General features: G+C 38.1%; 1 protein-coding gene across 2 annotated transcripts in view; it reads right to left on the minus strand.

The window, feature by feature from the left end:
• Positions 1-16,357, minus strand: part of arhgap4b (Rho GTPase activating protein 4b) — an 80,872-nt gene that overhangs the window by 25,113 nt on the left and 39,402 nt on the right. The window contains exons 5-13 of one of the 2 annotated variants that reach the window (XM_041799014.1): positions 15,063-15,125; positions 14,782-14,955; positions 14,164-14,292; positions 13,651-13,872; positions 10,635-10,736; positions 9,799-9,984; positions 9,468-9,552; positions 5,349-5,376; positions 4,462-4,489 (exon numbers count right to left, since the gene is read on the minus strand). In XM_041799014.1, the coding sequence (XP_041654948.1) occupies positions 4,462-4,489; positions 5,349-5,376; positions 9,468-9,552; positions 9,799-9,984; positions 10,635-10,736; positions 13,651-13,872; positions 14,164-14,292; positions 14,782-14,955; positions 15,063-15,125 (1,017 nt within the window). Of the gene's footprint in view, positions 1-4,461; positions 4,490-4,980; positions 5,078-5,348; positions 5,377-9,467; positions 9,553-9,798; positions 9,985-10,634; positions 10,737-13,650; positions 13,873-14,163; positions 14,293-14,781; positions 14,956-15,062; positions 15,126-16,357 lie in introns of both variants that reach the window. The other variant, XM_041799013.1, reaches the window with a different exon arrangement.

Genomic DNA, 16,357 nt, shown 5'->3' on the forward strand with positions numbered 1-16,357 from the left:
AAAATCAAGCTGTAGTTATATTGGGACCAGTTACTGTTCTGCCATCAACATTTGAAAAAACTAGCAGTGAACTTTGAAAATGCAATGATGGGTTACAGTAATTCAAAAGCAGTCGGTACTTGCAAATTAAAAATTAAGCCTCGTTCTGATGATATAGACATGTACTTTTCTGTCTTGGAATACCAACTCTATTTATCCTTCCTTAAGGTATGCTGAGCTGTACTATGTAAAGAAAACGTCCATTGCTGAGAATAGTAGTTCTAATCTCACAGGGTGTCTAGCCAAACATCATACCTCTACTAAACTAGTTTTCAGGGAGCCTGATGCTGCAGACAGTGGGGAACAAGGTGCGGCTCACTGTTGCTCAGCAGATTAGTGAGAATCTACTCCATCCCAATGTTAAGTCTCTTATCTTCTGAGAAGGATTTTTTTTTCTAATTTGCTATTTTATCAGATATATTATGAGAGGTTTAAAAGTGTAAAATGAAACACTTTGTAAAATATAACTTTACAAAATGTAACTATTAATATTGCTGTTTTGTTAAAATATGTATTTTTTGAAGTTATGCTGTTTAGTAATGTTCTTTTGGTTAATGAAATGTTATAAGTTTTAGACTGTTGTGCCTTTTTTTTTTTAATTCAAGAAATACTGATTATTATGTGGTCTGTTTTAGTTTTCATGTTTTGTTTTTCTGCATTTTCTGCACTTCTTTTTTGCAAAAACTCTAATGCATTTTTTTAACTTTCAAGATATCACTGTATTTTGTTTACTGTCCAGTTTTGTGAATTTGATGTTTGGACCCTCAAAGCCACCATAGCTAAACTGAACCTCAGTAAGTACGTTTGCATGTGCAGTGATTGAGCTTTGGTTAGGCAGTGTAACTGAACTGCTGTCCTTGTTTCAGTACACATGCATGAAGGGAGAAAGAGTTATTGATGGGAGCATGTCTTCCTCTGCTACAGTGGTTAGCATTATGTCACCTTTCAGTAGTACAGTAGACCCTCTTCTTGACCGTGCCAACAAACTAGCAAGTAGCTAACTGGTTGAATGTGGAATGGTGAAAATAAAATAATTGTTACAGCTCCTTACCTTTCATACATATTCTTTGATTTACTTTTGGTACAAATGCAAGACACCCTATCCCTCTGGCTCAGTGGTTCCCAAACATTTTCCCTAGGGCCCCTCTACTCATATCTAAGAAAAGCTTAGCCCCCCCAAGGGCCACTTGGAAAAAGTACACATCAGTATTAATTGTTGTCATTGACAAAATCCCAGCATAATAGGCCAACATACACTTGTTTTTGACTAAATATCTATGAATAAACTCTGCATTATTATGACAATGTATCAGGGTCACTCTGCAAAAAAGTCAACTCAAAAATCTCAAGTTTGAAAAGTTCATTTACAAGAAAAAAAAAGAAATGTTTGACTTTTAAAGTCAGAAATGCATGTGAACCAAATCTAAGAATTTTTGAGATCCAAAAGTCCAGGATCAAAATCACTGTTTTCAGTTTGGCTTCTTTAAGCGACTGACTTTAAACTGTGGTAAATTTAAAATCAAAAATTTTTTTTAAATAATGTTAAAATTTAAGACTTTTTGAACTCATAATATGAAGCTTCTTCTTGTAAATACACAACTTTTCAAACTGTGAAAATCTGAATATGTTTTGTTGCAAATATACAACTTTATATTCTCAAAAATGTAGAATTTTTAGCTAAAAATGAACGGATTTGCTTCCTTTTTTATCCTTTAAGCTGGCCTGAATACACCATTGTATATATTTTGTTTCTAATCATGATTTTTAATATGTATACTATATATGTACAGAGGTGTCAAGTAACTAAGTACAAATACTTCGTTACCTTACTTCAGTAGAAATTTTGGGTATCTAAACTTTACTGGAGTAATTATTTTTCAGCCAACTTTTTACTTCTACTTTAAAGCAATTATCCGTACTTTCTACTCCTTACATTTCAAAATAGCCTTGTTACTCCTATTTCATTTCAGCTTGTTTTCATTCTGGCTTGACATCGTTCAAAAAAACACAAATAACAAACCCAAAAACCTATCCAGATAAATCAGGCAATCTGGATAGAGTGAATTTGATTGTGGTTGGATGAAAAGTATAAACATAATACCATTCTGGCACCCTATTGGTTTGTACGCGTTTATCGCACCTGCTCACATGACACAAATCATGTCACACTCCAGCAAGGAAATAGCAGACGTACGTAGCCTAGTACGAAGATGTCCGTGGCAGAGACTCAAGAGAACTCGAGCGAAATGTCCCAACCAAGCACCGGCCAGGAGGTTGGTAGTACACATATATGGTTCTTGAATGTATTTGAATTGTACTAAAATGTGTTCATTTTCAATGGCCATAAATGTGGTTAAATAGGTGTATCCTAAATTTTTCAGCATTAACAATTGTATATAACATTAAAGTCATTATGGCCTTTAGCAAAATGTTTTTTTTGGGGAGGTGGGGTAGTGCACTATAGGCCCCTGTGGCGCAGCCTAAGCTTTTGCCTTTAATGGCATTTTTTCCCTTTACATTACTTCTACTTTTATACTTTAAGTAGTTTTAAAACCAGTACTTTTACACTTTCACTTGAGTAAAAAGCTTGAGTTGATACTTCAACTTCTACAGAAGTCTCTAGGAATCTAGGGGTGTAACGATACAGAAAAATTTTGGTTTGGTATGTACCTCGGTTTTGAAGTCATGGTTCGGTACATTTTTGGTACGGTCGTTGAAGCAAATAAATAACATTTAATTTTTTAATTTTTTCAAATTAAATTGTATTAAAATAAATAGGCTAAATAAATTACATCTAAATTATAAATAATGCAGCAAACTCCTTCCAAGAGTTCTTCAGTGATTAAAAAGATTAATAAATAAATATGTTTTTTATTTACTAGGTTTTTTAATTGATATACAGTATATACCCATTCTTTAAGCGCTAAAATTTCCCAGCCAACTTGAACGCATCATCACACAACCGCAAGCTAGCTTGTTAAATATGCAAATCAGCATTAATCCTGCTGATTCCAACACTTCAGCACTGGATTACTTTTTTTAACCAATGGGACCTACTACAAAGTTTGGGAGAACTTTTCACAGCCCATCTAGGCGGATAAAGAGGTTAGAGCCGTGTGAAATCTGAGTATAACTTTACCTATGATGCAGCTGCAGACATGATGGGGTCCTCTCTCTCCCCCCTCTGGGGCTAACATTTGTAGGTAAAATTAATTTGATTCACAGAGCCAGAGCACCAGTGTTATAATCAAAACTATCTTAAAGAATAGGAAATTCATAACTGGTTGGTGAGACTTTTTGTTGATCCTCCTCTTTACAGTGACATTCTAGTTTGAGTGGAGCGTTTTAAAACGCTTTTATTGGTCCGCTGGACGACGTGCTGTCAGCTGCTGAATAAAGTCAGCGCTCTGGTTTTCTGTGTATGAGCTTCATTCCACATGTATTCATTCGGTACACGTGTGTACCGTACCGAGAGGCCTGTACCGAATCAGTACGGTACAAACACGCGTACCTTTACACCCCTACTAGTATTTATACTTCTACCTGAGTAATGAATGTGAATACTTTTGACACATCTGTGTATGTACATCTAATTTTGACGTCAGAGCAGACAGGGTCCCACACTTGCCCTGAGATCTTTTTTGCCCCCCCCATAGGTGGTTCAAACCTCAGGCTGCAGCTCTCTGGTTCCCGACCTTTGGGATTCCCAACCACTTAGTTCCTTATACTTAAATAAGAAAAAGAAAAGACTGAATTGAAGAAGAAACTCAGTTTATACATTTATATGATATGTACTGAGGTCTGACTTTTAGAATTGCTAAATAAATGAATGAATGAATAAACAGATAAATAAATAAAACCAAACTCTTGTTGGTAAGAAAAATATGGTTAGAGCTTTTTAAATGCTTTTACCAAAAAAACAGTTATAATTGATGAGGATTTTTGACAGCGATACATGATTTCTTCTTCCAGGAGGATCATGGGGTCTCAGAGGATAAAAGGCTCACAACCATTGCTCTAGCCAATAGTGATATCCAAAGGTAGATGACAGCTCCATTTTTGCTACGCTATGCATTTATGCTCATCAACTTCTAGGTGTAAGTTTGCCTTGGAAACTGTGGAGCATGCACAGAACACCTTGTCTAGTTTACGGTTTACTGAGGTGTAAAGAAAAGGAAAATTAAATTCAGCTCTTTTATCTAGGTGAGCTAGTCTAACTTTAACAAGTTTGATTTGGTAGATTTCAGTCACACTAACATGTTTACAGGCATTTTTAGTCCAGTTTTAGTCAGAATAGCACCACTATTTAAAAATGTCAAACTACATGTATATGTACTGAGTCTCTTTATGTATTTACAGCCCCAGTAAATCTGGGAGACAGCCAACCAGCCTGCATGTGCTATCAAAGATTGGTTTTGGTACCTGTGTCCGAGACATTCTCCTTCTCCTCCTGCATCAAGCGAAGCACAGAAAAGACAAGACAGAATAAGAAAAAAAAGCAAAGATTAGAAAAAGGCAAAGTAAGAAATAAGTGGAATAAAGATTAAGAAGCATTGGGAAGAGGCGAACATAAGCGCACACACACTCAATAGAGGAGTTGAGAGAGGAGGCAGCAAAGAGGCCAGTGCATTTTAATCCTTTTCACCAGAGAGGAGGAGATAAAGGGGGGTTGAAAGAGGAGAAAGCCAGCAATAAGCTATAAGCATGACACACACACATGAAGGCAGCAGGAAGTACACTGGGGGGATGGACTGTCAGTGTGTGAGTGTGCTGTGAGAATCCCCCTCCAATTCTTCAGCTTCAGTGTAACAGGATTTTCTAAATAATTTCCTTTGGAGTGTTTGAACAGCGGTGCAGTGCAGCAGGCACATAAAACGAGGTGAAAACAAGGGTGTGCTTCAGTCTGATTTCAACTGTCATGTGAGTGTGTTTGACGGTTACCTGTATGTAGGAGAGTATGTCTGTGGTGAAGAGTGTGTGGCAGAATTGGGAAACAGGTCTGGACTTCCGAACACGCACTGATCGAGCACATTGCATTCTGGGAAATATAATAAATAAAATGCTTAATGCCAATTGAATTAACACTCAAAATCTTAATGTTTTTATTACGGCTATTTTCAGTTATGCCTTTATTATCTCCTCCATTCAAGATTAATACTGTCATACATAGTAGAAAAATGCCAAAAACAGCAATCAGATTGGAATTTAGTAAAAACATTCTTTTCCCTGTCCTCTGTGCTCTCTCCATGTCTCTTAACCTCTCTCAGTCATACTCTCTTTGTTCTCAGGTGTGTAAAAACTCTTCTTACCTGGAAGGGTCACTGTCCACTGCCTCGGCTAGAAGACAAAGACAAAATTAAGCAAAAAAGTAAGGTTTGGTTTACAGTCATTGATGTCCTTGTTAAAATTTGGTGCAGTATATCAGAGGTAAATTCTACCAATTTCACTCATTAAGGTCTACAACTAAATGCACAGGGTTTCTACATGCTTAAAAAACAATTTAATACTTTTAAGATCTGAAACAAGAAAAAATAATACCACTTTTTGCAAAGTAAACGGTCAAAAATGAAAGACATAAGATTTCCAGGTACACCGGACCAGGACTGAATTTCTGATTTAATGTACTGTTTATAAAATGTCAAATGGCATAAGTTAAATACATTTTTGACCATAAATGCACAAATTTGATGTTTTCTGGCCCATTTAGTGCTTATATTCAGGCAATGTGCTATATACTGATTCATCACAACACATCTTAGCAGGTGTACTATGCTGATTATTCACAGTTTGACTATTAAAAAGCTGATTAACATTTCAGGGAAGACCTGTTAGAATAAGGGTGGGCTGAAAGACGTTTTAAGTAGGCAACCTAATAGCGTAGATAAGTGTTTCCCAACTAATTTGTTTTTCCTTGTTGCCCACCCCCATGTATCTAAGAAAAGTGGAGCCCCCCCAGGATCGAAGACTGAAGAAAAAGTGACAGTCTGCTGCCAAAAATCGACATAGATTTGAATTGTTTCACTGATAAAACCCTAGAAAAATGCCTATGCATGCTTTTCTTATCAAAAGACCTTTGTATAAACAACTTAACTGCTTTATCATGGTTTTAGTCAATATTTGCAAATCTAATTTTGGTAACCTCAGAGCAGACAAAGCCTCCACCCCCCCTAAGATCTTTGGCGACCCCTCCGAGGGTTCCCGGACCCGAGGTTGGTAAACAACGGCCTAGATGTTAGAGAACTGGACTAGTGTATTACAATTATACAGAGTGTATTTAATCAAAGTGAGTTAGATAAAATCAGAGAGGGGTCTGGGGTCCTCCCCAGGGAAGTTGAGAACATTCATCACTAAATTCCCTGATTTATGGAGAATATTTATGCAACACTTTGTGGAGGAGGATGATTCAAATCGGATTAGGCAGGCTAGAAAATGAAGATTGGATAAGAACACGTCTTAGTCAAAGAGCCCTCTAAATTTAAGACCTCTCACTGGTTAAAAAAAAAAAAAAAAAAAAAAAAACATCAGACTTTCTTAAGACCTTAAAATTCAAATGTGCAATTTTATATGATGTTATTGTAACAATGTAATTTTATTTTATTTGCAATTTTTCAGCTGGGGAGGCAGCGTAAAATACAAGGATGCAAAGCGTCTGAACAAACTGGTGAAAAAAGCTGGCTCTGTGGTTTGAATCAAGGTAAACTCATTGAAGGATGTGGTAGAGAGACGCACAATGAAGAAGGTGGAGGCCATTCAGGGGAACATGGATCATCCGCTTCTTATCACCCTAAATGACCGAAAAAACAACAGTGGTGGACGGCTCCTCTCTCTTCATTGCAGGATGGAAAGATATAGAAGATCTTTCATACCATCAGCAATAAGACTACATAATTCTACCATAAACAGATGAGACTCCAGACAAATGAATTTCCCTTCGGGGGTTAATAAAGTTATTGTATTGTATTGTATTGTATTGTATTGTATTTAGACTACTTAAGGCTTTTCAAAGTCTTCTACTGGCTGGCAACACAACTAAACCCCACTGGTAACTATCACAAAGTCAAGCCAAAGCAAGTCAAGAGAAGAATGGAAGCATATTTTCTGTGCAATTCTCTGGATTTCTGCTGTTTTATTAATAAAGAAATGTGGTATAGTTCTGACAAAACTGCTGCTGCATCTACATCCAAGCTAATCGCTCCATAAGCAGCCATTGTGTATACCTGCTCACAGGTAACTAAACCCCTCACAGCAGACTCATCCTCATGCAGGTCGGGAGAATAGCAAAAACATCTTTTCTGTCACGAAAAGCTTTTGGTGTGGTTCTTTGCTTTTTTATGATAAAGAAATGTGGTCCAGTTCTGATCAAACTGTTTGTACTATAGCATTAAGCTAACACCAGCAGCAGCCATTTTTACTAGCTTTCAGCATTAAACCCTGAAGGTAGCTACCGCATCGTTCTCCTCAAATAAGGCTGATTGGTCCAGCCCGTTCTCAGTCTGGACACAAATGTTTCAGACTGAAGCTTTGCAAGATGGATTTGCCTGATGACAGACATGAAATCCACCTGCTTTGCATGGGTAGCAATATCTAACATTGGAGCAAACATGGCAAAACAAATTGTTTGAAGGCCTGATTTACAAAACGATTGAACATCTTTTGCAACCAGAAATCCTGAGCAAATGAGACAAAACCCCCAGCTCATCCACATCTAATTCACATGGCGGCTTTAAATAACTGGTGCTGCTTGTGGTAATTTAAATGAATCATGATGCAGTCATTTGGGGAAAAACTGGCCCGTTTTTGCAAATTACCCTCAGTGCAAATGGCATCTAATTCAACAACACTGGGACTGACAGAAAGAGTAGAAAAATTACCAACTGTTGAGATTAGGTTGTAAAAGTACAGCAATAATGTGTATACAAGAGATGCTGCACAAAAACATAATAATTAACAATAAATGATCAGTAAATTTTGTGTCTAACTATTGGCTTTATATTTCATTTATCACTATAACCAGGGGTTAAATGTGTGTGGCTGTCAGTAGCCTTCCTCAAAATGTGGATACAGTCAGGAGCTGTAGGACATGACAAAGACAAGATAAGATTCTTTAAAATTTCAGTTGCACTTTCTTGCTGAAACGAATACTGATGAATACTGATGACTTATAAATTAAGATTTGATTATTTGCAACAAGGTTGATTTTTGTTTCTACGTTGTAGAACAAACGGAAGGGGATTTGAGGGTGAAACCCGTTTTAAAGTTTAAGTATGACCTTACAATAACCTTTAAAAAGTCTTCCTTCCATTTGTAGTACAGCTTCTTCATTGTGACAAAAATTGTTGAGATTCTTTGTTGTTAAGCATGGGCTCTCTCTCTGTCATCTTTTTTTTTTTTTTTTTTTCTTCTTTTTGCTTCCTTGGCATCACAGCATGTAGCACAGTAATCGGTTAATCTCAAGTATCTTGTTTTCATTATTGTGGGAAGCTAAAATCATAACTGCAATTGAAACTTGATTAATTGCTCAGCACTACCTCCCAACTCTTCATTTTATGTGTCTAAAACAGCACTCCCCTCAACAAGACAGCACAGCTCCATGCAGAGTAAAGGAGCAGAAAGCTTCTCTTCACATTCAGACACAAAACATGAGCAAACTGCAATGAGCAGGACAACTTTTCTGGCATGTTTGTGCCTTAATATCATTAGCGTTAATGGTGTTTGAATTAGGTTGACTCAACCTCACTGAATCAAGCCCTGAGTGTTTGAGTGTGTGAAGCTCACACAGTGTGTTTACACATTGTGCCTCTCATGCCTCTGCAACATCATGATGCAATATAAGATCACACAATAGAGTACAAAGGGGTAATGAAAGTTGAGCGTGGTTACGTCGTTACAGAACCACAGTGTGTAAAAAAAAATCTTTAGGTGATGGGGACTAACACAAAACATAAAATTTTCTGAAAGCCACTAGTGCCTAAAGATGTACATACAATACATGTTTGCAATTAACAATCTGAGGATGACATATTAGGGTGTGTTTCCATCAAGAGGTCTGGCTAGTTCCCTCTTTCCCAAAGGTCTGCCATGCATAATGAACTAAATTCTCTGATTAAACTATCCCTAATAAAGTTGCATCATGGGTAATGTAGGGTTGTGTTTTAACAAGGAAGACAAGTCAGGGAAATACTTAAAAAATAAAAATCTCTGGTTGTACAATGCTACTTTTGGAAGATTTAATTAAATGTAAGCTCATCAATTTAGTGCTCGATTAAAACGGCAATCTTTAAAGCATTCATTGTTTACCTAAACTATTTGAAATAGTCAAAGGTACAAGATGCATACTTTGTAAATATGCTGAATAAGGCCAATTATGAAATTATTGGACACAAGAAATTGAATCCATCAGAAAATGTAGTACTTCAGTATAATATTACCTTTCTGTATGGCATCTTGTAGAAGGTCATGTTTGGCTTGAAGTTTGAAGGTCAGAGAGCTGCTGGTGAGGAACTCCTTTACTTTCTGAGACAAAAAATAAAACAAATTTTAGTTAATCAAATTAAAAAAATATTTTTTCCTCAAGCACCATTTCTGAAATCTGTTGTAATTCCTCAAACTTAGCATGCAATCATCAAAGGGTTTATGCAGAGTGGCATATCATCTCATTTGCCCTTCAAAAAGCCACCACTATCACTGCCTGCACACAGTTAACTACTGTCACACTCTAACAGAAATATATGCACCATAAAACCAGCTGTAAAATCTCACTGTAAAATAGTAGGTCTCTGTCTCCTGCTGATTGGCTCGACGCTTGGCAAGGGTAAGTTTTTGGGCGGTGTTTCCTCCAGGGGGCTCGTGTGATAGGCTGCTGGGCACGTCAGGTGAGGGGTTACTGTCGCTGTCACACATGATTTCCAGCAGGGCGCTAAGCGTGGCTTTCAGAGTTTTACTGACCTGTGAGAAGGAAATATGGCTTCTGTAGTTGCTTTATTTGATATTTTTCAAACTTTTTTTTTTTTTTTAATTTAGTTTAGTTTATTTTGGTCACTTTAAACATGAGGACTCAATTGCACAAATAAAGTGAAAATTTACAAGTGAACAAACGTTGGGTTAATGCTATTTCTGCAATAACACCAAACAGTCAACAAAAAAAATCAACAAAACAAGTAACAAAACAGGACCAAAAAGGTGTAGGTGTGAAGCCTCCGCTTATTTCACCTACCCTAACCAAATTCATGTTTTACTCAGCTTCCTTTAGATTTATATAAAACAAAAATATAAACATGACTAAATACTTATTCATCATACATAGACCCTTTGTCTATCCAAGCACGTTATGTCTCAAGCACATTACGTATTCACACCACAGTTCTGTACTTCACAATCATCTTTTGTTTAAATAATTTTTTAAACCTACCATATGTTTGACATTCTTTCATTTCTGTCTCTAAACCATTCTACAGACTAACTCCATATACTGAAACACATCTTATCTTCCCTCTTTAGAAGTTTATTTTCTGAAGTTGTGCTTTGTCGCTCACTTGCTCATGTGCGGAATAAGTGACAGAAAAACACAGAAACAGGCAGGGAGAAAATTAACTGACCTCCTCTGTTTCCAGGGTAACAGCAGCGAGTCGGGACTGGAGCTGTTGAAACCTGGTCTCCAGCTCGTACCTGACCTGACTCTCCGCGCTCACTTCACACACCTGAAACACAGAAACAAATTATAAAGTAACACTGTGAGGGGTCATTGAGTTCAAAACAACAGGATTATGTTCCGAGAGAGAGTGTGATGGTTTAATTTGAGGAGAAAAGTCATTCTGTGATACTGCCAGGTTGGAGTTGACAATAAAATAGCTTAATTTTTGCATTTGTTATTTTACCAAGCAACAACTGCAAGTGAAATTTTAAAAGTGAAGCTACAGTGAAAGCTGTTAGAATGTAAATTCTGAGATCAGAACTTACTGTATAGTAACATCAATAATCAATAATAACATCAGATCAGCTCAGACTGATGACTGGTGGTCAGAACACACTCTTACAACTCTTACGACTCTTACACTACATTTCCTTAACATTTTCACTGTTCATGGACTCAAGGATCCCGGTGTGTAATATTAAGCCTTGTGGCATTTAGTGGAACAAACTTGGTAATAACATGATATTCAAAAATAGGTCTATCTAAGTTAGTGTCATATTGCCTGAATATATAATTCTTTTATTTTTAGTAAACTGAGAATAAGCTTTTCATTCATACATAGGGAGGGTTTGCCATCTTGGATTTTTGTATGTTTCTAGAGTACCACAAGTAACAGAAACCCATTTTTAAAATCCCACTGGCTGCCACATTTACCACCAGAAGTAAGCACTGAAATCTAAAGCTGATTGATGTTGCCAACATCTCCCAGTTTTACACTCTGCATCTTTAATTAGTGACCATGTCAACTAGTGACTTTCAGCTAGCAGTGCACACAGATGTTGTTGTTAAAGCAGCTGTTAAAAACAGAAAGAACCCTTGAGAAGTCCGTTGTTTGGTTCTTCATTAAAATTATGGAATACATTTGTCAGATATGTATTTAATCAAAAAACTAAACCAATACAAACAGCCACAAACACATTTGACTGACAGTCACCAAATTACACCGTCTCTTGTTGAACCATAACAGCTAATGAAGCCAAGCGTTAGTTCATGAGGGACACGGTAGTCATACGCCCAGATGTGATCAGCTGACAGCCAGCTGATCCCAATTATCACCTCCCAGCTCCCACAGCCAATCACAGCTCTTTCTCTCAACACAGCATGAACGTGACGAATGTCTCACTAATCTCTGCTTAGCTTAATGCTGATGACCCATGCTGCTAGCGCTGGCAAAGCTTAACCTCCTTCACCCCAGCCTCCTCCTTTATAGTACAAAGCTTGTTGTACCCTCATATTCAGATTCATGCTACTATGGATTGATTGCTTTTGAACTAATTTTATTGTGCATTGTCATTAATGTATCTATCCATATGGGGATTTCTAGCCATGCGCTCCCTGGAAAGTCAAAGCATGCTGCTTGACTAACCTAGGGAGCATCTTTTGAGCAGAGCCCTCTCCAATTAGTAAAAATATACATCTATTTTGTAATAACATGGTAAAATGTATGACAAGAGTCTTCCTGAATGAACTTTCATGGTAGTTTGTTTTTTAAACATTTTTAAATGTTGAATCCTACACCTGAATTGATCTGCTCCAGCCAGTTGAACAGACATTTTTGTCTCTGGGCAGTGACAACAGTCCATTGCTTGAATGTGGATTATTGTGAATGTGTTTTTGTCAGTTTGTCTTTAAAACTTTTACCTGTCATCTTCTCTGCTGACGTGCAGATTGTCACACCTCTTTTGCCTCTACATGGACCCTACCAGTCATGTGTATACTATGTCTCATGTCTGTACCATGTTTATTTTCTGAAAGCTTTTGTATTCCTTCACTATAGAGATAGAACAACGATGAGAAAGGGGATTGACATTTGGGAAAGGAGCCACAGGTTGGATTTGAACCCGGGCAGCCCACATAAATGAGGATAAAGCCTAATAATCAGGCCATCTGTGCCCTGTCATGTTAATTTTTGAGGGTGTGCACAGCTGACATGAGAATCCTTTCCCTTATACTGCCAACATGATCAAACATGATAAAGTCATGAAAACTTGTCCATATTTACAATGTGTTTGGGCCAATAATGCTGCTATTTGGGAAGGAAATAACAAGAAACTCCTCATCATGAAAGTATAGGTAGAAGCTAATTTGCCAACATGAACTTTCTGTGTAGGTTCTCATGAATCCAGGTCATTGTTATCCAAATCTTCTTTTGGTCAAGGTTCTTGAGGATGTTTCACCTCTCCCCAAAAGAGCTTCTTCAGTTCTGCACTGAAGAGAACTGAAGAGAACTGAAGAAGCCTAGTTCACACTATTCACTGATTGTATCCGGATCTCTGTCAGCTGTAATTCAATGCTCTGGTGCTAATGCCAGCTAAAAGGCAGTCATATTTTGATTGTGTTACCACAACACTTGATGTCAATGGGCTCAGCGCTAATGTCTACTGTAAGACACAAAAAAACAGAGCATCTAACAGCATTAATATAGTATTTGATCCTATCTGGATGTTCTCTCTCAGATGGGGTTCAGTAACAGCTTTCTTTATTAGAAAATAAATAAATAAAAGAATAAACTAGAAAAGCACTCGGAGAGCGCAGACCTCTGCCATTAGCCCTATCTCCCAATAGTTAAGAACCCTTTTTGAGTTATGTTGCTAACAAACAAACAAACAAACTAACAAACAAACAAACAAACCCACCCGATCACATAACCTCCTTGGCGGAAGAAATAAAACTTTCCAAAACACTTAGGTGGCAACTGAGGCTATCAACTTCTCTATTGTTTACTGCAGTGTGAAGCCACTTTTGCCTGCCAGGGGTGGTTCCGAAGCTGGTGATGTTCCATAAGAGCCAAGAATTGAGCTGGAATAAAATCTAAATTGTTTATCAGAAAGCTTTCTACTTCAGAGTGTTGTACAAAGTCAAATTCAGGCTCCGACCTCCGTAAAAACTAAACATCTCTAACAGAGGAAGTGTTATCTCACCTGGTCTCCCTCATGTGGATGGTAGTTGAATCTAAAAGGAAGGCAGAAGGCCGAGTCATGTTGCTGTAACAATGCGTCTCTGTCTCCGCCCTGGTCCAGTGATGTTACTGCTGCCTCCAGCTGCCTGAGCCCTGTCTCCTCCGTCTTCTGGATACGCCACCTGCTGGCCAGGTAGCCCCTCATTGTCTTGTCCACGGACAGGTGGAAACCCAGGTCACAGCACTGCCAGGAGGAAGAGAATAGATAGAAAGAGAATGGTCAGATAAAGAGGAAATGATAGGGAAATGGAATAAAGACAGAAGTTGTTGTGGTTATACGGTTTGGAGATGGTTGGTACAAAAGAAAAGAGGGTTTTATATTCCGTCAAAGGAATGGCTATGTTTCACTCCATAACATCTCACATTTTCTTTAAGGAAAAACAACAGAGCAGCACGAAAAGGTATCTCAAAACCCTCCAGGTGGTCTTAGTCTCACAATCACACAGGCTCCAAAAACAAATTGCATGTTTCTTACATCGATGAGAGTGCTGACATCCTGCAGGTAGTACTTGTTCATGGCTGCATTGGCTGCAGCTAGATTCAGCAGGTAGTCATTACGAGCCTTGGTGCACTTCAGCTGGGTCTCCTGCACCCTGCCATGCCTCTGTGCGCACAAAACCACAGACACAGACACTAGTAAGAGAAGATACATGGACAAAAAATAACTTTATTCTGTCAGACGTATTAAGATAATGGAGCTTCATTTTTCAGTAGCAAAGGATAACTGTATTTACTGAATTTTGAGGTGTTTGCACCTAAACAGTCTCAGACAAACAACAGGAAATTGTTTGGTCTGTAGAAAACCAGCTTCAAGACTTCCTGTGATCTGTTCTCCCTTTATCTCTCCGTCTCACAGTCTCTCACACCCACACAAACACATGAGTGAACACCCAGACTGGTTGTTTCATCACTTCAGAGTACTTTACAATGACTTCTATTAATTTCCTTTGACTTACTCTTAGCATAATATGACCACAGCTAGTCTAATATAACCATAAATTCACCTTTGAACTGAACTCTCACCTCATGCTTTAACTGACTGGCGTTTTATACATTTACATGACACACAACCACTTATTATTAGCACACTCACTTTCTCCATTAATCTCTCCATCTTCTTTACAGAACTCCGTCTCTGTCCTCCTGATTGGCCAAGGCCGAGCTCGGCTGACTTGCCGGTGTGCCTCTCCTCCAATCGCTCAGCCTCCTTAAGCTTCCCCTCGGCTATCAAACAGTCTGTGTGGTACTGGTTATACGTCTTCAGAGCCTTGGTGACAGATACAGAAACTCCACATCAGCACTGTCGTTATCACAGCACTATCATTATTACAGATAACACCATTATAGTCAAGTGCAACAATATGAAATGCTCACCATCTGCAGCTCAGTGGTGACCTTTAGCAGCTCGTCTTGCATCTGAATGCCAACTTCTTTGCTCTGAAATTTACATAAGCAGATTATTTGTTGAAACAACACTTAAGACTGCATATGAACTTTTTAAAATCAATACTCAGTATCTGTTGTGTTAACTTTTGCATCTGTGGAGGTCACAGACAGGCAAACTCAATGTTTATGACTAAATTTCTTCTTCAGGCTCACTCACACTGTCAAACATGCTGAAATTTGTTTTTTGACAAACTCTAAAACTTCAATCAGCTTGGGGATGAATACTTATTTACTTTCTAGCCATTTTCTCTTTTGGTCTTTATGCAAAGATTAACTAAATGCAAGCCAGCTCTAGCTTAAATTTTTGATCACAGTTAATCACAAACCCATTAGTTTTCTTATGTAATTCTACTGAAAGTGTTATGAATGATAGTCAACATTAAGTTCATCTCCATTTTCTTTTCTTCTGTTTTGTACATGGTTTTGGACTTGTTTTCAAGTGGGAAATAAAGAATGGGTTTAAGCTGAGTTGAAACGTCAGTGGATTGTCTGATAATCTAAAACACACCATGTCAGAGCTGCAAGTGAAGGTGCTGCTGTGTCACCTTTAAATGACGTCACAAGACTGAGGTCGATAGCTGCTGAGAGGATGAGAAGATGTGAATTTGATTGTTGCTGGACTCCACAGCTGACCCACACCCACAAACATGAATGAAATTAACAATTAATTTTTTTTTGTCGAAACCAAACCAAAGAAAAAAACTGAACTACATAAAGCTTGGGCTCTCTGCTGTGCTTTCTTGAGCTGACCAGCATGCAGGTTGGCTTATCTAGCTTGTATCTCCTGTCTTTTTTCTCTACTGGCCATCTCTTTTCTTTGATGCACTTTGTGATAGGGCTAGGAGGTTGTCTCGTTGTTTATTTAGCCCGGGTTATTTTGTAACACAAGGAGGTTAATTATCTGAGATTTTTTTTGGAAGGTATGGAAGCCTTATGAGGCAAGTAAAAATACAGCGCTTTTCTGTCATCTGACGACTCAAAGTGCTTTTACACCGCAGGTCACACCCACCTGTTCACACCCGCCATTCACTCCACATTCACACACTTATGGTAGAAGTTACTATGGAGAATTGGCCATTGGTATTAGCTAAACCCACTCATACACATTTGCACACTACTGACGAAGCAGTGGGAGCAAATTGGGGTTAACTGCCTTGCCAAAGGAGACTGCTGACTGAGGATTGAACCCACAACCTTCAAAATGCAGGATGACTGACTCCAAC

This window comes from Cheilinus undulatus, linkage group 11 (assembly GCF_018320785.1).
Source record: "Cheilinus undulatus linkage group 11, ASM1832078v1, whole genome shotgun sequence".
NCBI lineage: Eukaryota > Metazoa > Chordata > Actinopteri > Labriformes > Labridae > Cheilinus > Cheilinus undulatus.